Below are 24,666 nucleotides of genomic sequence, written 5' to 3' on the forward strand. Positions count from 1 at the left end.
ACAAGAGCATGTACAAAACTGTTAAGTAAAATAATGTACATTGTCAATACTTTAAAAAGCATAAAGGGAACATAAGTTTTATCTTTATGTGTTCAAATGTTAAATAAAATGCTTTATGAAAAGTATTTTTATTTGCAAAGGAAAACAATATTTGGCAATGAGCAGACCGTACAGTTTTTAAAAATTTTTTTAGTGAAATAAAAATTTATATTAAATATGCAATAATAAATTGAGAATCTGAAGTGTGCAATCTCTAAATTTTTGAGAATGATTAAGAAGTGAATGGAATGTATTAATATGTTTTAAAATTGAAATGTGTTAATAAATGTGTTGTTATTTGCAAAGGAATACCTCCTACAGGAATGTGCAGACAGTACATTTTATGGCAATGTTTTTTAATTGAAATTAAAGTTCATATTAAGTATACTTTGATAAATTGAGAATTTGATATTCGCAATTCAGTAAGTACGGCATCTAAATTTCAGAGATTAATTATGAAGGAAATGAAATGTTTTGATGAGGTTTAAATTTGAAATGTTTTAAATGTAATTGCTTATTTACAAAGAAAAATACTATATAGCAATGTGCAAAACAAACTGTGGGTTTCATGGTAATGTTTTTATTGAAATAAAAAATCATATTAAGTTGAAAATTTGATGTGTGCAATTCAGTGCATATAGTCTGAAAATTTCTGAAAATAATTAATGAAATATTAGAAAATTTTATTATTTATGAGCTTTTTAATATGTGATGTTATCATTGCTTTTTACTACAGAATTAATATGAATATTGGAAAATAGAATTATCAAAAAAAAGAAAAATAAATAGTTATGCTGTAATTAATTAGATTGCTAGAAATGTCAGCAGTTAATAAATATCTTTAAATCAAAATTGAAGCAATTTGAAGTATATTTCAATGTTACTGGATTACATTCAAAAATCATTCTCTTTAGTGGATCAGCATATCCAAACATTTTTTTGATTTGTTTTGTTTGGTAAACAATCAAATTTATTTGCTAATTATTTAAAAAAAAAAAAGAAGACTATTAGTTGAAAGCTATTGTGTTATTGAGGAAACTATTGTTTTAACTCAGGGCTAAAGCTCTTTAATTCTTGAAGCAATTAACATAGAAGAACAAAACATTTTATCCTTAAAAAAAACCTAAAGTAATTAAATTTAGCTCATAGATAAGATAGAGTATGTACTCAAATTATAAAAGCACACTTTTACAGCATTACAAAACTAAGAAATAGTGGGAATCTAAAATTACAATTTTTTACAACATATATTAGAATCTGAACTATAAAAACACATTTTTAAACAAATACTACAGTTAATGGAAGTCAATTTCCATCCCCCATTCCATAAAAAGTGCGCAAAAATTCAAAACCCAAATTGTCTATTAAAACCGATTTCAAAAGAAAACTCCAATATCACCAAGTATTGTAATGTAGGTATAAAATGTCTTAGCCGTAATCAATTCTCTCAATGAAACCTCACTTTTTTGTCGAATTTGTTAGAAATGATTCAGATTATATCTAAACAGTTAGTAATTAGAATTATTGGTTTTCCATAAGACTATAGTTTCTTATTTATTATTATCCTTATTTTGCAGTCGATAGTACCTGAGCTTTGAGACAAATGCAACGGAAATATAAGTAAAAAATTTGTCTAATAACAAGCATTTTTTTAGGCTGAAGGGCTCCATGCATAGTATTTCTTACTGCATGTTTCACAAGTAGACCTTAAACTAATAATCAAATTTTTAATTTTACTCACACTATGCTACAAAAAAATTTTTTTTGCTAAACTTTTTACATTATTCTCCCAGTAACTGGCTTTTTCTACCTACCTAAAATCCTAGTTCAAGAATTACTTTCTTTATTCTAATTCCTCATTATGAAGAATCATTCCAATACATTTTGCTCTGTTATAAATTTCAACAATCCAACTCTGTTAATTGTTTTTTTTTTTTTTTTTTTTTTTTTTTGTACTTTCAGCTTTTAAAGTTACAAACTGAAGGGAATGGAATTGCTCGAATGGTACACAGAATGAATACACAAATTCTTATGTGAACACTTCCTAATTTAACAACTTTTGGAACCCCAAGAAGAATGAATATAGAAAAAATATTAAAAAATGCACTTAATTGATTTATGTTTATTAAACAGCTAATTATTTTACATACAGCTATGTGAAATTGTAATTTAAAAGTTTCACAATGCTTTTAGCCACAGTCAGTTTTTTCGTTTTCTTTTATTTAATTTATTTATTAGTCTATTTTAAACATATAACAAATAACAATTCACTCTCGTTATTTATCAGAATTTATTGTATCTCAAGATAAAACCTTCAATATCAATAAATTAAGACAAAATCCCAACCTTAGGAATATATTTATAAATTAAATATGTTCACTTTAAAACAATGATTTGTTTTTCTTTTTACAAATTTAGATGATATATTGATATTTTGCAACAACAATAAGGAATGTCCAATCGAAATAGATACATCTCCTAGTTCAAACAATTTAGTAGAAACATATAAGGCTCTTTCTTATTCAGAAACTGCCATAGACAAAATGAAAAAAAATTACCTTCAAACAGACAACAAAGTACACTTTTTACAATTGTAGTTTTTCAATAATATGTGTTTTTTTTTTTTTTTTTTGCAATGAAACATAACATACTTTTGAACAAAAGTACACATTATGTTTATTCTTCATTATCTTACATGTGATAAAAAGTATTTTATGAATACTTGACCTAACCTCGCAGTCGCTTAGCATTGTTGTTGTTAAAAATTTATCATATTTGATTGAATCAAATACTTTATGGAGGTCATATCAGATCAAATATTATTCAAAACAAATCACTAATTGGACCAGAATGATTTCATCATGCCAAGCGCCGTAAGCAAAAGGTTAAAAGACTTGAATCAAATCAAATTAATCATAAAACTAGATATAATTTAAGAAAAAAAAGTATTTTTCACACTGGAAATACATACTCATCCGGAAAATCATTTGCATAAGCCAAAACAGAGCCAGATGTATAACCCGAAGCATTTTTAGCGGGGGTGTCCATGTATCGTTCTGTATAGGCTGTGTCATACAACATCCATGAGGTAACTGGGGCCCCAGCAATAGCCACCTAGAAGTAATATGTTTTACATAGCATACATAGCACATAGCAAATCACCAAGATACAAATTTTAAAAAAACCAAATAACATGTATACCTTAAAAATATCAGGTCTTTGTATCAAGCCCATCAGAGAAAGGTAACCACCTAAAAATATAAGTATTAATAGACCAAACTAATAAACCAAACTATATGATAATTCACCTCAATATGCAAAGTCTGAAGTTTCAAACCATTTAAATTACAAAATAATAAAATTACAAAATAATTAAATTATGTAATAAATAATATCTTTGAATCTTTGTAAAAATTTTAAGCTACAGCTTTACTAAAATAGTATGTTCTCATTTTTTTCTGATTATGGTAATATATTTTTCAACTAATTATATAGGCTTTTTGAAAAATCATAAGAGCCTAACACAAATTCGTAATTTTTTTACGTGAAATACTGAAATATTATTACAGTAGGTAACCGATTATCCGGAACAATCGGGACCATCGCTATTCCGGATAACTGATTTTTCCGGTTTTCTGAATCGCTACAAAAAACCGTTTTTTTATTGTTAAATCCAACTAAAAAAAAATTTTTTTTTGTGGAAATAATCTTAAAAAGAGGAAAAAGCGATGAAGTAATACACTAATGATTATTTCCAAAATGATGGTAAGGTGAACATTTTTTAAAAAAAGAAAGAAAAATCCTAAAATCTTATGAGAAAAAAAATTTTTTTTTAAAAAAATGGCGGGAAAATGTATTGAATTTCGTTCCGGTTTTTTGGTTTTCCGGTTTTCTGATTTCCGGATAACGGGTTCTGTACTGTATTTTAACTTTCAACAGATATTACACAATTCTTATTTTATTTTTGTTTATTTTACCCACATACCATTCCAGAGAAAATAGGAAAAACATGGATGAAATATGTAACCATCCAGTTTCAATAAAATGATTAATATTCACATCAATATATATTTTAAAAATTGATAGTCTACAACGCAATATTATATTATAAGCATATATTTAACACATTTCTAGTTTTAATCATACATATTTCTATATCATTAACAATAAGTATATTTATTTACATTCACTATTTTTGTAGCACTTAATTTTGTCAAATAGAAGTTTTAAAAATGCAAAACTAAAATACAGCAAGTGTTTAACTTATATGATTAATACACTGATCTAATAAATGCTTGATATATTACATATGAACATGTGATAAGAAATCATGCTAGTACAGCATGGAGTTGCCTAACCAACACACAAATAAAAAAGCTGGGAACTCTACAAAATAAATTCCTTCGAAGAATGACCGGTGCCCTTTGGCACTTCCCAAATAAATATATCAGGAAAGATTTAAATATGGACTTAATTGAAGAATTCATGAATAAACAAAATGCTAGCTTCTTTAGTGATGCTAAGAAAAGCGCAACTGCCAATTTCAATCTCATTCTAGACAAAGAAACAACCATACTCAATTGCTATTTACGTCACAGTAATACTCAGATATGACCTGCAAATGCAGCAGACTAATCAGTCATCAACTATCCTTGCTTTTTCCCATAATGCCATTAGTCTCAGTCGCCATTTAGCCTAATCCATATGAAGAAGTCGGGTGCCCGCTGCCGCGGGCAGGTACTTCAACAAAAATCAGATCAAGTCAAGATAAAAAAAATCATAACAAAACAGAGGTTAAAGCACTGAACTGTCATAGTGAAGAACTGGGATTCCATCCCCAGGGCAGCTAGAAGCCTATTCTGCTTCAGGTTGTACCAGTTTATTTGAAAAATAAAGATGGCCTCTGTGCAGTGCTGCCACAATCATGGTGTCAGTCAGGAAATTTTGGAGCCCTATTGTCTATAACCCCCATAGCCCACAACAGGCTGTTGTGAAAATGGCTCACTTATTTTAGAAACATTCTAATACAATCTAAGTTATGTTTAAAATATAATCCTATCCTTTAAAGCAGGGAAACAGTGTATCATTAAAGGGATTAAAAAATTATATTCATTTGAGCAGAATTCATAGAAACTTTTCAAATCCAAAAGAATCTACAAGATTGGAAGGCATTCCGCTAAAATGTTTACAGAGTAAGTGTAAATCCTTGTGATTATAGAGTTTAACATTATATAATTACCATAAGACCATCCATGAATAGCTACTCTGGACAGGTCAATGATGCCCATGGATTTAGATAGCCATAACAGAACTTCCACGTGATCAGCAATTTCAACAGTTCCCTGAAAAATAAATTGCAGAACATGTATGATATATTAGGAAAAATAAATAACTTAATGATGATTATAATGTGATCTGTTCTATATAGAACAAACCAATTTGCAACATTTGGAATTATTTGTATCTAATACCCCTATCATTGTTTTCCGTTTTTCCTTAGTAAAATAAGCGTTAAATAAGCAAAGTTTAAAAATGTCAATCAGTTAAACACATCTTTTTTACTACTTATTATTAATTTATACATTCAATGTTGTAAAAAGACTATGTAATTGATCATATGTATTTGTAATTATTTTTCAATAATATTACATAAAACATTTGGAAGTTTGAAACACAATCATTCATTAATGGCAAAATGTTAAAGATGATCTAAAATTTAGTCAAGATAGTTATTTAACAACTAGATTTAACACTGTAAAATTAAATTTGTCATGTTTGTAGGTGAATAAAAGTGGTGTCAACCTTTTCTAATCTCATTTGTGAGATAATCTAGAAAATTTTATTCTAAAAACAATAAGGAATAGAAAAAATTATAATAGAATAAATGATGACCTTCAACCAACTGAGGAAAATTAGGGAACAATTGATAATTGAAACAGGGTTGCCACAGAAAAAAATGAAAAAAATTGTTGCTTTTAGTAGCCTAAAACATATATATAGTAGCCAAAATCTAGGAAAATAGTTGCCTAAATAAGAACAAAAATTCATCAAAAATATGTCTAAAATTTTGTTAATGACTTAACTGTCTTATACCATGATCCATTCAGTCAAGTTGGCAGCAAATATGATAAATTTTAAATAAACGTAAATGTTTATATATGTACATCCTTGTGCAAATTAATTGAAACAAACTTTTTTTTTCGTGTCTTTTAAAGAAGATGTTTTGGGGTTGTTTCGAATACAATGGGGTTGGACCTTTGCAGCCTATTGACGGTTTGATGCGTTCTGAGCAGTCCATTACTATTCTGGGCAAAAAAGTTGTTCCAGAGTTGAAGAAACGATACCCTGATGGAACAGGGATTTTTCAACAGGATTTAGCTCCTTGTCATACGTCCAAAATTGTCAAGAAATTCATGTCTGAGAATCAAATTGAGACATTGGAATGGCCAGGGAACTCTCCCGGATATCAACCCAATTGAGAATCTCTGGGCCATATGCAAGAATCGCCTATTAAATATGGACTGTACAACTATGGAGAAGCTAATCACGGCATTAATTCATGTGTGGTACAAGGACACAAATATTATAAATGACTGTAAAAAATTAGTGGAATCCATGCCGAATCGTGTCCAAATGTTAATAAAGTGTGGTGGAGATCATATTATGTACTAAAAATTTTTCAGTTTGTATAAATTTAAATAAAATAGCATTTTCTCTTAGTTTTCTGAATTTATTGAGTTTGTTTCAATTAATTTGCACAAGGGTGTATGTATCAGGGCTCGAAAAAACTCAGAAATTTTACCCGTCCCTGATGACGGCTTGTCCAACAACGTACCCGTCCTCCTTTGAAACTAACCCGCAGTTTCCAAATAAATAAAATTAAAATTTCCTCTTGTTTATTACTAACATTTATAAAAATTGCACAATGAATTAGTAGTTACAAGGATTACAAATACTAGGATTACATTATACAGTAATAAATGAAATACTAAGTCACTAATAGTAATCTAGTATTTCTTTTATGAAATAATTTAATGACAAAGGTCAAGTTATCTGGAATGTCAATTTATCCGAGGGTACAGCGCTTTTTAAATGAATCAAATATGACGTTTGCCAGTTCTACAATCAAGCCAATGATTTTTAGAGGTTTCTGCACAGAAATCTGAAGTGGGTTTTCCATTCAGGTCGATGTTCATAATTGCTTTTAACGCTTCTTGTTTAAGAACAGTACATAATGCGTTTTTTTTTTGTTGGTAATTTCATTGCTGAAAAGCCTATTTTAATCGCTGCAGTACTCCCAGACAGAAAAAACATCAATTCCACCATGCCCTGTATGTTGCTGTATTGTGGGTCACTTTGCTGCATTAGGTCTTTATAAATAGCTTGGGCTAGGAGGGCTTAAGTTTTCTGGTGTTTAACGATGTTATGTATCCTAAATTTTAATGACACACATTAAAATTTAAGATATATTCCAACAAAAATTAAAAATGTAGTACCACGCAGACGTCGGATTTGAGAAATTCGTCGTCCGAGGGGAATTTTTGACCGCCGAGGACGGGCGGACGGGTGGTTTTTCGAGCCCTGGTATGTATGTATATACATATATATATATACAGTCAATTCGCTATAACTCGAAGTACGATAACTCGAATATTACTATAACTCGATTTTTTTATGAGGTCCCGACCCTTTTATCTTCAATTTCATGTTAATTACTCTCGATTACTCGAACTTTACTCCCTTTAACTCGATTTTTTTTTTATCTTTTAAAGCAAAAAAAAAAAAAAAAAACCTAGGAGCTGAGATCTTGCCCCTTCCTTTGCAACACACACACAATGTCTTTCGCACTCTTCATGGAGAAGCTAAAGCTGTCCCTCTTGAAGTATGTGAACAATGGTTACATGAAACGTTACCAAATTTACTTAAAGGATACAGTTAAAATGATGTTTTCAATATTGATGAAATGGGTTTATTTTTTAAATGCCTTCCAAATAAGACTATGATGTTTAAGGATGAAAACTGCTCATGGGGTAAAATGAGCAAGGAACGTTTGACTGTCCTCGTTGGAGGAAATGCGTCTGGGACAGAGAAATTGCCCTTAGTTGTTATTGGAAAATACCAAAATCCCCGATGTTTCAAGAATGTAAAAACGTATCCTTTGGATTACAAGTCTAACAAAAAGTTTTGGATGACATCAGTTTTATTTGAAGACTATTTAAGAAAATTGGATCGGAAATTCTTTGCTAAAAAAAGAAAAGTGATACTCTTTAAGGATAAATGCACAACGCATAGTGATCTACCTAATTTGAAAGCAGTAAACTTGCAGTTTCTCCCGCCAAACACAACAGCAAAGTTGCAGCCGATGGACCAGGGTAAAGTGCTTCAAACAGTCTTATCGTAAATGGCTTGTCAGAAAAATGATGTTAAATATTGTAAGCATTTAGGAGATTTGTAATTAATAAGCATTAATTAAATAATCCGACAATATTTTGAAAGTCTAAAACCGAAACTAACGGTAAGTCGAACTTCTGATATGTCGAAGTTTTTCGTCAGTCTTATCAGATTCGAGTTATCGTGAATTCACTGTATATATATTGTATATATATGAAAAGTGATTACTCAAATTCAAAATTCAAGTATCGTAATATTGTATTAAAAAAATTTAACTCATGCGGAATTTCGTAGCAATAATCATTAAAAAGTGAAGACTCAAATTTGCAATTCAAAATTTTCAAAAAAAATTTTTTTAAGAAAAAAAAAGTTCAGTGTGTTCAGGTACTATCTTGTGGGGTGTAGATTTTCCACCAAATTTATGCTTAAAAAAAAAACATTGCTAGGAGTGCAGAAAAGTCTCCCAATAGTCTCCTTTTCCTGAAAATAGTTGCTTTTTTAGCTTTTTCAGGAAGAAAAAAAGTTGCCATAGTCGCCTTATGCCAAAAATAGTTGCAAACAGTTGTATTTTAGTCGCCTGGCAACCTTATTGAAATAATGTTCAACAGGGAAACTAATTTAAAAATTTGTTAAAAAAATTTATTAGTTAAAAATTAAATTCATGTTAGAATTTAACATAGAAAATAAACATAAATAGTTTTCAGAGCAATAAAAGCAATTTAATTATGTCAGTTTAAAATTCAGAAAAGTTGATCACAAAGCTTTAAGGCATAAATAACAAGAATCAAAATAGTAATAAAATTACCAGTCTCCCTTTGATATGACTTTCGAATGCCACCCCTCTGTGTCTTGAGCCTCTACAATCTATTGAAATTACTACATATCCTTCAGCAGAGAGCAAGTATTGCCGCAGACACCTGAAAAAAAAACATGTAACTTATTTAAAATCATTAACTTATTATGAACAAAAAATAGACAATTTTGGAAGAAAAGCTGTGATTGCTCAGGGGATACGAGTGTTTGTTTTCCAATAAGGTGAACCGGGTTCGAATCCCAGTGATGGCTGGTGAACATGAATTCCACACCCGGCTCGCACTGATCACAATGCTGTTGTTAAATATCCTCAGTGGTAGGCAGATCATAGGTTTGAGTACCCTTGCTGCCAGGCTAACTGTGGGAGGTTTTCGTAGTTTTCCTCTTCATGTAAAGCAATTGAGGGTTAGTTCCATCAAAAAGTCCTCCATGAATGCAAATATCTCCTAATACTTGATCTTTTGGATTGGCTCAAAATTACAAGGCTACGGCAGCAGCCTTAAACAGAGGCAGCAGTAAACTCAAAATTGGGTCAGCAGTTCAATGACGGTTATAAAAATTTTTTTTAATAAAGATGTGAAGATTTACTAGAAATTGCAACGAGAGATTTTACGATGAATTTTCCTTCTGTACAACTTTAGTACACTTATAATTTATTCTGGGTGTGAATTTCAAACATTTTTATAAATACTTAAATGATAAAATGTCTTTAGCAAATGCGGATAAGTTCCATGAAAAAGTTCTCCGTGAATGTAAATTTCTCCTATTACTTAATCCAGGAGTTCCCGTATCTTCTGGAATGGGTTGAAAATTGCAAGGCTATGTAGTTGAACATTAGTAGTCGTAAACCCAAAATTGGGTCGGCTATCCAATGCCGGTTATAAAATAAAATAAAATTGTAGAGGAAAAACAGTAAAAAAAAAATAATAAAAAAAAAACATTTTAATAAATATTCATGTCATAGAGAAAAAGAAAAATTTCATACAATTTAAAAGCTAAATTTCTATTTCATTCAAATCTCTTCTCAATAAATAAATATGTTTTTCATTCATGCTTATGATGTTGGTGATCGCCATACAGTGGTATTTAAAGTACTATCTCCAGAAAAATGAATAAAACCATTTAAGTAAAAATTTTATTTATTAAAGTAAAAATGAATATATATAAAATGGCATAACATAACATAAAGAAAAGAAAATCCCTTAAAGCAATTAAGATAAATATTCTCTTGCATGGAGAGTTTTGTTAGCATCCATATCATAACAGTTGGGACTGGTAGGCCCTCAAGGGCACCCCCAGTTGCCACATATTTGAAATAGAAAGTTAATGAATTTATTCCTAAAGGATACAGAAGCAGGGAGAGGAGATTCCAAATTGAGGAATTATCGAAATATAACACAGCCAAAATAAAGCCAAACCCGCATAATCAATGTTAGGTTTGAAAATACCTTGGCGATCTCAAACTGTCAACAAGACTGTGAGAATTATTATAACCATGTAACTAAATAATATTTGCAGTTAAGAAATTAACTATAAAAAGTTATAAATAGATTTTTGTTTTCGATTAAGCGCGGAGGTGAATTAATGAGTCTACATTAGTATTGAAATAAAACGTTAGCCGTTACATTGATCGATGAGAAAAGAACAAAATATTTTATGATCGCATTTATAAAGATTAACTTATTGACCTAATTTAAATATACAGTAGGGAACCAATTATCCGGAACGGTCGGGACCATCGCTATTCAGGATAACTGATTTTTCCGGTTTTCTGAATCGCTACAAAAAGCCATTTTTTTTATTGTTAAACCCAACTAAAAAAATATATATATATTTGAAAATAATCTTAAAAATAAGAAAAAACGATGAAGTAATACACTAATGATTATTTCCAAAATTATGGTAAGGTGAACATCTTTAAAAAAAGAAAGAAAAATGGTAAAATCTTACGAGGAAAAAAAACAATTTTTTAAAATGGCGAGAAAATGTATCGAATTTTGTTCTGGTTTTTTGGTTTTCCAGTTTTCTGATTTCCGGATAACGGGTTCTGTACTGTAATTTGATTAATATGATCAAAAAAATAAGTTTAAGTAATTAAAGATATTTTAAAAGTTAGGAAATATATAATGCCAATTGTGGCATCACACTGCTTTTTCATCGCAAATCGTCTGGATTAATTCTAGAATCTCAATATAAAAGAGTTCACAAATATTCTTACCTCATTCCTTTGAAGTTATTTGTGACTAATTGCACTTCAGGACCACCATATATAGTTAACACAGTAGGATATTTTTCACCAATTCTTAGATTTTGAGGTTTGAAAAGCATACCATAGATTAAATGACCAGATTGAAGTTTATGACTAAACAGCTCAGGTTGACGATAAGTAGAAGGTACGGCTGGAAATTTTAATACATATTTGTTTGAAAAAACACTAGTTTTTAAGATATATAAATATAAAAAGAAACAGCAAGTATATTTTCATTTACAGAATAATTGAAAAGAACATATCTGCCTCTTTAAAAATTTATTAATTACCAAAAAATTTCATAATTAAAAATGTAGCATAAAGTAAAAAAATTTAAATCTATTGTTCAAATAAAAAATATTTTGGAAAAAGTACATAAAGATTTTTTAAATACATAAACTATAGAAAATGAATGCATAAACTATAGAAATTTTTATTTATCAAGTTCCCATGGCAATATTCTACATAAAATAATTCCATTAGACATTACTTAAAAAAAAAAAAAAAAAACAATTCTGAAATTTAAAAAAAAAAAGCAAAATGCTTCAAAAAAATTTGTAAAAATTCACGTAATTGCTCAATTTTGTAGCTATCTAGTTCAGTAGTAAAACTCATACAAAAAATTTTCAATCATTGAAAATTAAAATAAATATTTATTATTTTCATGATTTTAAAATAAAAAATATATTTATTATTTTCATGATTTTAAAACAAAAATGCAATCTCTTGAAAACTATATGAATGGTAAAATTAGAAAACAAATCTTAGTGATAATACTAAATTTCAATAAAAACAATGTTTAATATAGCAATTTGTAAAAGTTTTATTTTTAAACCTATATGCTTTTCGATGCCGCAATGTTCTTGGAAGAGTTTCTACATCAACAAAAACTTTACTGTATCTTGCTGCTATACAATATTTTTTAAATCATTAATTTTCTGTCCTTGGAACTTTAAATACATTCAATATTCAGTCACACATTCTATTTTTTAAATTAATAAGTAATTTATTTGATTATGCATTTTTTTTTAAAAAAAGTAATTTTAATTTAAAATTATTATTATAAAAATTTTAACAAAACGTTAACAAGATTAAAAATACTGATTTTATAAAGATATGTAAAAAATTAAGCTATTAAATAAATAACAAATCTGAATTAACATAAGGTTTTTTACTACATTTGCTAAATGCTAAAATAGTAAAAAAAAACTCACTTCACACATTTTTTTTAAAAAAATCTTGTCTTTAAAAAGTATTGAGATTTTTCATAAAATAACTTAAGAGCACTAAAAATTTTATAAGTAATAAAAAATTTATGCAATTAGTGAATAGTTCCTCAGCTAAAAATTTCTACAATTAAGAATCTCAACCAATTCTTATCCTTATTAAATTTAATGAATGAAAGAGAAATGAAAATTCTGAGGTGATGAAGCTTTGTGGCTGTCGACTGCTCTAGGCCCACATGAAAACACATAATTAGTGAATGATCCCCCAAGTTAAGTTCTAAGATTATGGTACTGATCTATAAATAGAATAAAACTCAAGAAGGCCATTGGTTTGACAGTGACAGAGAGGATGGTACTTCATCAGCAATGAAATGAAAAAGAAAATTTTATTTTGCAATTATTAAGGAAAAAATTTTGGAAATGGTCACCATTGGTCAGTCCCCATGGTTATCAAAAATTTTAGAAATTTTTATGTTCAATTTCCAAGGGCTGTTGCACATGAGAGTGCAAAAATTCTTCCAACCGAATCCTGATCAGTGAAAGCACATGCAGATCCGCAAGTATTTCAACAAACATGTAAAATGACTGGCATTTTCATACGGCACACCAATATGGATTGTGATTAAATGAATTATGAAAATGTTGAAAGGAACAATATGAAAACCACGTTTTTTTGCATAATTCAAGACGAAAATCGACATGGTAAAGAAATAAAATCTCATTTTGGAAAAGGAGAAATTAAGCACTTTTTAAAAAACCCCAAAGAAAACAGCACCTCTAAGGGCTTTTCAAAAACGCAAGCATCCTGTAAATTAAAAAAAACAAAAAAACAAAAAAAAAACAGATGATACAGAAAAAACATACTAATTATATTGACGTGTGTCAGCATAGCAGAGTGGTTGTAGTAATTGAAATTCGATCCTCACAGCTCGAAGAAAATACAAAAATGTATAAATGCAATATGAGCTTTCATTTGTTGCTTCTGTGTCTTCTAGAAGTTCCTAGAATGTTCCAATTCAGTATTTCCTGTTACGCTATTTAGTTCTATAAAAGCTCAGACGTTTCAAGTAAAAACAACAGCAACATTGATCACAGAGACCTTAAAGGTTCTTAAGAAATCTCTTTGACTCTCTGGACTACTTTAGATTTATTCTACAAACAATATTGTGAGTGTCATGCCTATATTCTAATATTCCCTATGGAGCACAACAATTCATAAAACAAAAACAAAAGTAAAAATATTTACATAAAAAGAAAGTGTTATAAAATATTTATTTAGGTGTCTCTAAGTTTTAAATTTAAAAGAGAGTAAAAAATGTTTTAATGAAATGATTAGTGAAAAATACATGCTTAAGCAAAATACAAAAACTACATTAATCACAAATATGTTTATTTAAATAAATACCAAAGTTTTAGTTAGAACTAATAAAAAATGAAAAAAAAATAATAATTGATTTCTGTTTTCCTCAATGTCATAAAATAAATTTCAAGATCAAAATAAATTAAAATTATTTTTTAGCAGATTATGTTTGTAAACATTTTTTTGAAATAGTTGCTTATTAAAGAGAGTGAAAAATTTGTTTTTTGAAGAGAGTGAAAATTTTGTTTATTGAAGTGAGTGAAATATTTGTTTATTGAAGTGAGTGAAAAATTTGTTTATTGAAGTGAGTGAAAAAATTTTTAAAAAAAAATAAAATATATAGGTAATGATGAAGAACATACTAACCAGAAGGTTCCAGAAAATATCCGAGAGTTTGTACTGTAACTTTGTATGGATAATTCACTGAATAATATAACTGGTGTACTTGTCCAAAAGGTGTTTGATTTAAACTACTTTGTATTGATACAAACAATGTATATTCCTACAGAAACAAAATAAGTAATGTAAATAAACTGATATGCAGATGAATATTTTATACAATACTAATAATATAATAATGGTTTAGTTATAAAAATTTTTGAAATTAAAATAGTACAGACAAGAAATGTATAAGTTAATCTATGTAGGAGAAAACCTGTTAGGAGAAAATAGATTATGGTTGTCAAATTTTACAATGAAAATTATGGTGATTTTGCTGAAAACTTTAAAGGGAAAAAGTTTTTTAAAAAATTTGACTAAATTAAACTAGGCAACAAATGTTGAGCAAACTATTTTTTACAAAAGATTTCTTTTCCATACAAAGAATTTCTTCTTCAGAAAATTATTTTTAAAAAAATAGTAACATTTATTAATAATTTTAGATGGTGTCTAAAAAGTTATAGAGTATAATTTAACTTTGCTTTAATGGTATAAATAAACAGTAACAAAAGCTGATTAAAAACAATATATTCATCAGATTTTAAAGTTCTGTAGCTCAAAAGAAACAGAGATTAAGTTCACCATCATACCACCACAAATGCATATTTATTATTTGAATTTCTAATAAAAATAGTTATCAATATAAGAGTAATACAAAAAATGCTTCATTTATCAATTCTCATTTTTCATGCACAATTTGGAAGAAGTTAATTTATTGCAAAATAAAATAGAACAAAAAAATAGCAATTAATTAATTAAGAAATTAAAATTAAGTTAATTTCAAGAAATTACTGCAATAAATCAACATTCTCAGATTATAACTTGATAATCCAATTTCTCATATCAACAATATGGTACATAGTAATCTCAAAAATAATTGTTCAAAATCTGGGATAAAAATTCCAAAATTTATTTTTAGTTATTTAAATACAACAAGAATTGTTGCATAAATTTTTTGAGATTAATTTGAATACATAACTAAGTGAAAAATAGACCTAAAACTAAATACTAGCTATATAACGCATTAAAATAATTAAAACAATGAATTATCAAAACTTGTTGCAAATATGTCATACAATGATTATAATTCAACTCTTACATCATTCATTGCCACACTGTGGGAGAACCCATCAGCAGTCAGTCTAATTGGCTCTTGTGGATTATCAATATCTACAACGTACCTAGAAACAGAAAAGCATACAAAATTATATTACAAGTCAGACTGCTATACAATATTAAAAAAAAAAATAATAAATATTCAAAATAATTTCATAAAATATTTTACAAATAGGTTAATTTAAAAACAACAGGTATTGAAGTGTGTAAATGAAATGTGGGGTCTAATCAAATGCTGTATTAAATAGGAATGAAAAAAAGCAAAAGGAATACAGGATGAAATAGAAAGATCACTCGAACATATAAAAGATATATGTCCTGCCTTCACCAAAAGATAAAGAATTCTCTTCAGGTCAAAATGTCAATCTTGATGAATTAAGAGGTAGACTTTTTTATAGGGTTATTAATTGGTACAGACAAAATTTAAATTTGCAAAATCAGAAAAAAATATGTACTCCCTCTGAATAAACAATCATACCTTTATTATGGATTTAGATTTCTAACCTACAAAATAAGTGGAGAGCATGCACCTGCAATCTAAAAATTATGATCTCAATACAGTTTAAACAAGAATTATTAACAGAATTGTTGAAATATTTTTACCCAATTCAGTTCAGATTTTTAAATACAATTCTTGCCTTAACTATTTTTTGTACTTTAATATTTTGAATAAATATATACTTAAAAAAGATAATAAAACATAGACTCACTAGAAGCTTCAATTGATTTAAAATAAAACGGAATTATAAACATGAAGTTTTTTTTTTTTAATTATATCATTTTAGTTCAAAAAAGCACCAGTTTCACAAATAACATAAGTTCCACATTACAACAACTAAATAAAATATTGATATATTTAAACATCAAAACACATAAACATTAAAAATAAACTAACACAAAATAAATCGTATTAGTTGATTAAACATAAAAAAAATAGCAACAAAAACAATTTGCTCACTTACAGATGCCTTTCAAGGGGTGTATCTTTCAAAGCAATAAAATAAACTAATCTTTTCTTCTCATTTACCCAAAACTGGAAAAGAAAAACAAATTAATTTATAATGAGTCAACTTTTTTTTTTTTTTTTTTTTTTTTTTTTTTACAAATCAGCAAGGTTGGATACTTGACGCTTTTTATTTTGTTGAAATTTGCAGAATGCATTTATGCAAATTTATTAAATAATGTTTTTCCTTATTTTATTACAACATTTTTTTGGGTTCAAAATTGAAAGGGATTAAAAAATCAATCAAAATTCTAGGAAGTAATAACCATCAGAATCTACTTATGACAACAGTTAACTCCAAAGGTATTTAAGTACAAATACATACGAAAGAGAAGTAACTAAAGCTTCATACTGTGTTAACCCAAATCAAAAAGACTAATAATTCTAAAGTTATAAAATGTTTTATGCAGATAGTACTCATGCCTATTTTCAAATGACATTACAGACACACATAGCATAGGATTCTATGAATTGTTTTACTTTAAATCAAATCAGACAAAAACCAAGTAAATAGGAGTGAGAGTTTAAAGATTATGAGAGTTTCAAGAATGAAAAAAGTAAATTTTGACTTACAACTTGTCACACGTACTTTATAATAACTTTATACATAGTTATTGATATTTCAGTCCTATCAATTTGGGTATGATTTCATTCTATTCCGTTTAAAAAAATAATGGCAAACATACCAAAAGGGTAAGTTTAGTCTGCTTTCAACTCCTCTGGCTAAATCAATTCAAGATGGTTACTAAAGCTTACCTTGAGTGAAAGGCAAACATCAGATATGTAAAGCTGCATAATATAAAAGTTGAATAATTTACATTACATAGTTGAATAATTTACATTATATAGTTGAATAATTTACATTATATAGTTGAATAATTTACATTATATAATTTATATTATATTTACATTCCATAGATCTATGAATTGGTTTTGTTTTCATTATACCTAAGACATTTCTTCCAGAAAATGTTTTTATTTCATTTTTGGCAAAGACAGTTAATGTTCTTGAAACTTGTATAAAATTACAGTTTGCAAGTTTAAGATTCTCATTAGTATATATCCACTTGAATATATACTTTTGGGATTCACTGTTGACAAGTGTAGATTTTGGTAGTAAAAATCTAACAAAAAAGCCTTATTTTAAAGTATTTTAATGTTTTATGCCAAAAGGCAATCATTATTTATAGCCTAATAACTGCAGAAGTATAGAACAAAGCCCTCAGTGTTAATGCCAGAGTTCACCAATGACAAGATATTAAACTATATGTAAATCCATGCGTGTTTTTGTAAAAATAAATATAAGATAGATTTTGTTTTACCTCCGAATTTTAAGAAAAAATATTTTCGCAAAAATGATTGGGGAAAAAAAAACATATTAGACATATGTTTTTTTTTCCCAATCATTTTTGCGTATATATTTTACAAAATACATATATTTTTTACAAAAAATATTTTAACCTTTTACATGAAACTACATTTATTTTCATATCATAAATATTTCAACAAATTTAAAGAAGTCAAATATCCAACTTTTCCTTAATTTTAAAAAAAATCTTAAAAACTGGTAAAAAATTGTAAGGAAAGCATTCATTTTCACTATATAAACAATAATTTTCAGTAAGAGAAAAAGAATTCTTCTACCAAGGTGATGCTGAAATCTGCAATTTCAATGTCAGAAACTATTTAATTAAAATTTGAATTATTATATCAACCCTATTTCCTTTGGCCTTCAGTAACTTAGTTATTTATTTTTTTCTAATTTCCATACTTAAAAAAAGGCCTCAATGGAAAACAAGTAAATTCAAATGAACATATACCTATTTGAAACCTTTCTGAAATCCTACATTTTGAATAGCTTACAAAAATTTTAAGCTGAAAAGATATTAAGTTGAAAAATAAAGTTTTTAAAAAAAATTAGAATTTCTTTCTGAAGCAAGAATACTAAATTAGTAATGTTTTGCCATCGACAAAAACTTTCAATACTTTTTTTTGGAAGGGGGGGAATGTAGTTAAAATTTGATGCTTGGGAGACATTTTTGATCATAGAAAAAAATAACCTTTGGACCTTTACATCAAAGTGTAAAAAAGACTAAATATTATAATAGATATCTTCAGTAAGAAATAAAAATCAAATTACATAAAAAAACCTAATGTGGTTTAAATAATACAGGGTTATTCATAATTCCCTCTGGGGTTTCGAAGCGTTATAGCAAAAAAACGAAGACGAATATGGCAAAAAAGAACATATGAAATTATTCCGAAAGTATTCAAGTTTTAATTCAAGCAGTTGCCGGTAGATGGCAGTAATGTGTACCACTGAAGCCAGTTGTAGTAAACAGAGGGAATTATGAATAACCCTGTATAATCAGATTAGATGCAAAATTCACATAAAAATATAACAAATTATAATTAAAAAACATATGATTAATATAAAATTAAAAAGGGTTAAAAAATCAATTTTACTAATAAATATTTAAAAATAAATCTACACATACATCTACTTCTGACACCTCCCACTCTCCCCATGTGAGTGGTATCTTTCTCTTGATTCGTTTAGAAAGTTCCGCTAAAAAAAATGAAAATAAAAAAAAAATTCAGGACTTGTCATAGTAAAGTAACATAAAAAAATAGAACAATAAAAGTATTAAATACTTTGACTATAGGCAGAATCACACATTTCAAAATCACTGGTCATTAACAGTTCCACTGTTATGAGATAGAGATGTCTATATCCTGTTTCTTCACTTGCCCATAGGAAGGTAAGTTCTCGACTGCTCTCTTGGGTAAAAAAGTATAGAATGTCATGAACCTGAAGAAAAAAAATTTATATGACATTCATAGTATGATAAATAATGAAATGTTTTAAAAATGATCAGGGAAAAAGGGGAAAACATAGAATTGCACAATTTGCTTTTTTCTGCATAGGAAATTGCAGAATTTATTCTCACTAAGTTTTAAAACTAATAACAAAATTCATCAATAGATGATACTGGTATGCGGCCATCACTGGTATGCGGGCAAAGAACCAGTTCTTCATTCGCCCTCAATTGTGACAAGAGCTTCTAAAACCGCAATTTCCAGATTAGCAAGCGGTCACACAAAAAGTCTCTCGTTTTTGGAAGGCAGGAGAATCTTTGAGGTCTGCTCCAAACGTCAAACTGAGCAGGCTTCTCCCGAACACATCCTGGACTGTTTGGGACTTTCCAGAGAGGACATATACTCATCCCTCCTTCTGGTTCTCGATTTCCTCAGGGTCAACGGTCTGATGGACCTTGTCTGACTTCATCAGGCATTTGGAGGATAAGCCACAACAACAACAGTAGCATTTATTTATGTCGCACAACAGTTGCATGATGGGCTACAGGCAAAAGTCTGAGAAACATCCCTGAGAATGTTCTGAAGACATGCCATGCCAATTTTGATCCTCTGCAGAAGGGATATATTCCCCACTTAGGTAGTTCTTCTACGACGGCCGTTGCTTGGAAAAACTATAAAACAATTTTTTTCTAGAGCTCATGAAAATTGATCTTTCTAAATTGAAAACATTTGCATAGCTGTTTTATTTTTGCCTTTGAAAACATAGGTTTATAGCGTTTCTTAGCTCACATCACCATACATTGATTAAAAGTAAAGCAGTCCTGCAACAGTTGCTGCATGGATGGATGGATGCAAACTGTTAATGTCCTTTGTAAGATGGGGGTCATAGAAGTTAAGGCTTTAAAATTTCATAACAAACAGCAAAATGGTGCAATGCGATCAACAATATGTACCGAACCTCTTCACTTTCTTGATAAACCAGTACCAATCGACCAGAAGATGGACAGGCTTTATGCTACCGTACCGAATCAAGCTGTACTGAAGAGAAAGTGTTTATAAAAAGAAATTATTTATTAGAAACATCAACAAAACGTAAAATAGGCATATTTCATTTCTGATTCCCGCAACAGATTAATACATTAAAACCTCAAAAAGGATTTTATCATTTCCATTTCCCGTAATGGGTTAGTACACAATGTAGCATATCTAACACTACAATTATTCAATTCCAATTCACTAGCATAAAAAAACATGTTAACTCAAATTTATCTTGGGGTACTTCTTGATAGAAGACGGCTAACATTGCTGAAAACACAATCCACACATTATTGACCTCTGGACATGATCTGAACTGAACACGCCTATCTCAACATACTTCGATAGATGGTCCACATTGCACAGTGAATTTGCTATTTGAGACTACGACAATGTCCTAATCACACTGTTGCTACTCAGTCTTTTGATCACACGCAAGGTTGGCTTGCATATACTTGACTGCTAATGGCAACACAAGAGCAACCGTGAACTTAATGCAGCTTTCACGATCAACACTCTAAGTCTGGTGATCTTAATATAGCTGTCCCGACTTTTCAGTAAAACAGCAATGAATCATCTAGTGGTTCATCAAAATCTATCACAGATAAAATTCGAGTGGGAGTACTGTAGTGTGTAAACCACCACAATTATTCGATTTCAGTTTATTAATATATAAGACATGTTAACTTGATTCTATGTTGGGGTACCTTTTCATAGATGAGGATTGACATTGTCAATAACATTCATCCCAACAACTTAAAATAAAAATCTAAAAAAAAAAAAATCAAATAACTTTCAGATATTCCAAAATTGTCTTCTTTTGATTTTGTTTTCCTTTAACTCATTGAACTGTTTTTCTATTTATTTGAGATTCTAAGACTAGAACTTAATACTGCCAACAGAGATTGAACCCTAGTGCCCAACAATGTCAGCTCATTTTCCCAACCACTGAATGATTGTGGCTCATATATTAACTAATATTAAATCTAAACTAAACTCAGTGGCGCGACAGCCCATAGAGGGCCAAGGCCTAATGTGCCCATCTCAGTTTTCTTGACCTTGGGCTCTGGTGTGCAGGAGCAGATGTTCCGGTCAGGTGGTCAGCCGAATGCGGAACCCGCAGTGTTTAGTTCCCAAGCAGGCTTGGTACTCATTTATCGACCCACTGAAGGGATGAAAGGCGGAGTCAACTTTGCCCGGCCCCAGGATCGAACCAGGGACCTGTGGTACGACAGAGCGAAGCGCTACCGCTCAGCCACCGGGCGTCAATAATAAATCTAGTTTGGAATAATACACAGAACACAGCAAAATGTACAATTCTATCCTTTCCTGTTTTATTTCAAATTGATTTTCAAATCTCTGGCCAATTATGGAACAACCAGCGGATGCATTAAAAAAAAAAAAAAAAGTACATGAATTGATTATTAGTAGAGCCACTTACATTAATCCATGCTATAGAACGTTCTTCATAAATAACTTGTATAACAGGACTATGTTCAACGTGGTTATTAAAGGTACTAGATGGATGATTCGAAATGAAAGACGAAATAGGTAGTAAAACCAACTGCTCATGGCACTGCTGTCGATCAAGAACAATAGCCCACATGCTGCAAGTATAAATGCTTTCATAAATAGACACTCTTAATAGACAAACATTATCTGTAAACATATAATTTTAACATATGTTTTTAATATTGTTTAAAACTAAAATTTGAACAATTTCTGAAACAATCTAATTGTACTAATTGTTAAAAAAAATCTACTTATGAATAGTCATTATTTGGTTCCTTTGTCTGGTCTTGATTACTTACTTTATTTGTTATTTCAAATTTTGTATTTTTTTCTTTCAAAAGCAATACTATAATTGTGAATGGCTATCACTCACTTTACATAATCATTATCAAAACAAAATTAGAATATTATTCGATAAAAAATGTAGCTCTGAATAAAAAGAGAATATTTAAAGAATATTCTACACGTAAAAATTGCTAAATGAACAAAAAATATTCAAAAAAAAACTTCATTGGTTTAGTTAAGTTACATAAAATGAAACAAGTAACAAAAATGGTCAAAATAAAACAAGAACAAGAAGTAATTGTACAAATATTGTAAAAAAATTGAAAGTGTTTAAATATCTAATTTCAGTGGTAATATTTTTCGGATGTATTTTTTTATTAGGATTCATTAACTAACAAATATAATAAATTCAATACAAGTTTTGAAAAATAATACTTAATACATTTTGTATTTTTTAAGTTTTTGTATAGTTTTGTTTATAACACTATACGTTTAGAAATTAAAAAAAATAGTGTAAATGCTTTAAATTACTTACTATCTACCATTCGGCGTCCATCCTGCTCTGACAAGATATTCCATATCAGGACAGATAGCCCTCAGATTTTCTTGAGGCAACAAGTCTAATAAAATTTCTATCTAAAAATATAAAATTACATGGAAATGATGTAAAAGAAATTACAATTTAAATGTTGATAAAATAAATAAATTAGACATTTTAGAATTGGAAAGTTAGAACTTTTAAGCAGGATAAATAAACTTCCTCAGTTCTAAATCAAAATAAATTTATTTAATTAGTTGTAAAAGTAATATTAACTTTATAGTGAAGTGTTTAAAGAATAAAGCTAACAATTTCGACAAGTTTTAAACATTTTATTTTATGTCTAATACCAAAAACATCAAAATTTCCATCAATATCTGATAGCATTGAAAATGATAATAATTAGATACGACTATTACAAGTCCAAGACCGGCTAAAATGAATAAACATATTAAAAACAAAATTATGTGATTTCATTCAAGTTAGATAAGACAGACAAATGGAGTAAAATATTGTAATATCAAGTTAGTATAGTTATATCAAGTTAGATAATGTAGTCAAATATCTTAATTATCCTTTTTCTTAATGGCAGACTTTTTTGAAACCTTTTGATACTGTGATGAAATTTCAATTCACTTAACTATTATTGTCGCCAATGTTTTTAATTAATTGCTAATTAATTTAATTGTTTAATTAATTTTGGTAATATTTTTCTCTAGTAATACGGTAATAGTAGATCTCTAATATACAAATAAATATAAGTACTATAGGTTTTTTACAATCGATCCCTAAAACGTAATTGTGCCTATTTACTGTAACTAACATAAACTTAAATACTTTAAATATACGTTACTTCCCAACATAACTCTTACATAAAATAAATAATTAGGTACACAAAATAAGCACAGTGTAAAAAAAAAAAGTTTTAAAATGATCTACATAAAACTAAATAATGATTGAGTGATCCATAAGAAACCAAATAACAGGGTGCATAGCCAAATTTTTCAACAAAAAATAAGCACCTTTTAAGTACTTTTTTAAGCACACAAAAATATTTTTAAGCAGTATGTACGTTAACAAAATACTAAATAATTTGCAAAGACTTTACATGATCATGATAAAATAACTAGTTTTTGACAAAGAACACTTTTCTTGATTATATTAGCCATTATAAAATGATCAAGAGATTTTTCAGTTTGATATTAGAGGGTGAAAAATGAAGCCTGAAATTGAGAGCATCTTGCAAAATGCAGCAGAGTTGCTCATGAGAGTGCAAGAATCTCACCGAACTCAGCTAAGTAGACACACATGCACACTTGCAAGTATTTCATCAAACATGTAAAATGATTGGCAATTTCATATGCTATGGACCGACGGTACGCCAAACTGGATTGTTGTTGAATGAATTGTGAAAATGTTGGATAGAACAATGAGAAAATCACGCTTTTGCCTAATATGTGGCAAAAATTGATACATGATTATGATAAAATAACTAGTTATTGACAAAGAACACTTTTCTTGATTATATTAGCCATTATAAAATGATCAAGAGATTTTTCAGTTTGATATCAGAGGGTGTAAAATGAAGCCTGAAATTGAGAGCATCTTGCAAAATGCAGCAGAGTTGCTCATGAGAGTGCAAGAATCTCACCGAACTCAGCTAAGCAGACGCACATGCACACTTGCAAGTATTTCATCAAACATGTAAAATGATTGGCGATTTCATATGCTATGGACCGACGGTACGCCGAACTGGATTGTTGTTGAATGAATTGTGAAAATGTTGGATAGAACAATGAGAAAATCACGCTTTTGCATAATATGTGGCAAAAATCGACATGG

The 24,666-nt window shown here is 28.8% G+C and overlaps 1 protein-coding gene across 1 annotated transcript in view; it reads right to left on the minus strand.

Annotated features, from left to right (window-relative positions):
* LOC107445236 (dipeptidyl peptidase 9) overlaps positions 1-24,666 on the minus strand; it is a 46,153-nt gene that overhangs the window by 3,524 nt on the left and 17,963 nt on the right. Inside the window, exons 8-19 of the mRNA XM_087163595.1 lie at positions 22,822-22,922; positions 21,931-22,096; positions 19,290-19,446; positions 19,133-19,203; positions 16,594-16,664; positions 15,615-15,696; positions 14,444-14,579; positions 11,462-11,642; positions 9,236-9,347; positions 5,279-5,381; positions 3,241-3,290; positions 3,011-3,153 (exon numbers count right to left, since the gene is read on the minus strand). Coding sequence (XP_087019721.1) covers positions 3,011-3,153; positions 3,241-3,290; positions 5,279-5,381; positions 9,236-9,347; positions 11,462-11,642; positions 14,444-14,579; positions 15,615-15,696; positions 16,594-16,664; positions 19,133-19,203; positions 19,290-19,446; positions 21,931-22,096; positions 22,822-22,922 — 1,373 coding nt within the window. The remainder of the gene's footprint in view (positions 1-3,010; positions 3,154-3,240; positions 3,291-5,278; positions 5,382-9,235; positions 9,348-11,461; positions 11,643-14,443; positions 14,580-15,614; positions 15,697-16,593; positions 16,665-19,132; positions 19,204-19,289; positions 19,447-21,930; positions 22,097-22,821; positions 22,923-24,666) is intronic.

Source organism: Parasteatoda tepidariorum, chromosome 5, assembly GCF_982258835.1.
Source record: "Parasteatoda tepidariorum strain Cologne lab strain chromosome 5, Ptep-v5.0, whole genome shotgun sequence".
NCBI classification, from domain to species: Eukaryota; Metazoa; Arthropoda; class Arachnida; order Araneae; family Theridiidae; genus Parasteatoda; species Parasteatoda tepidariorum.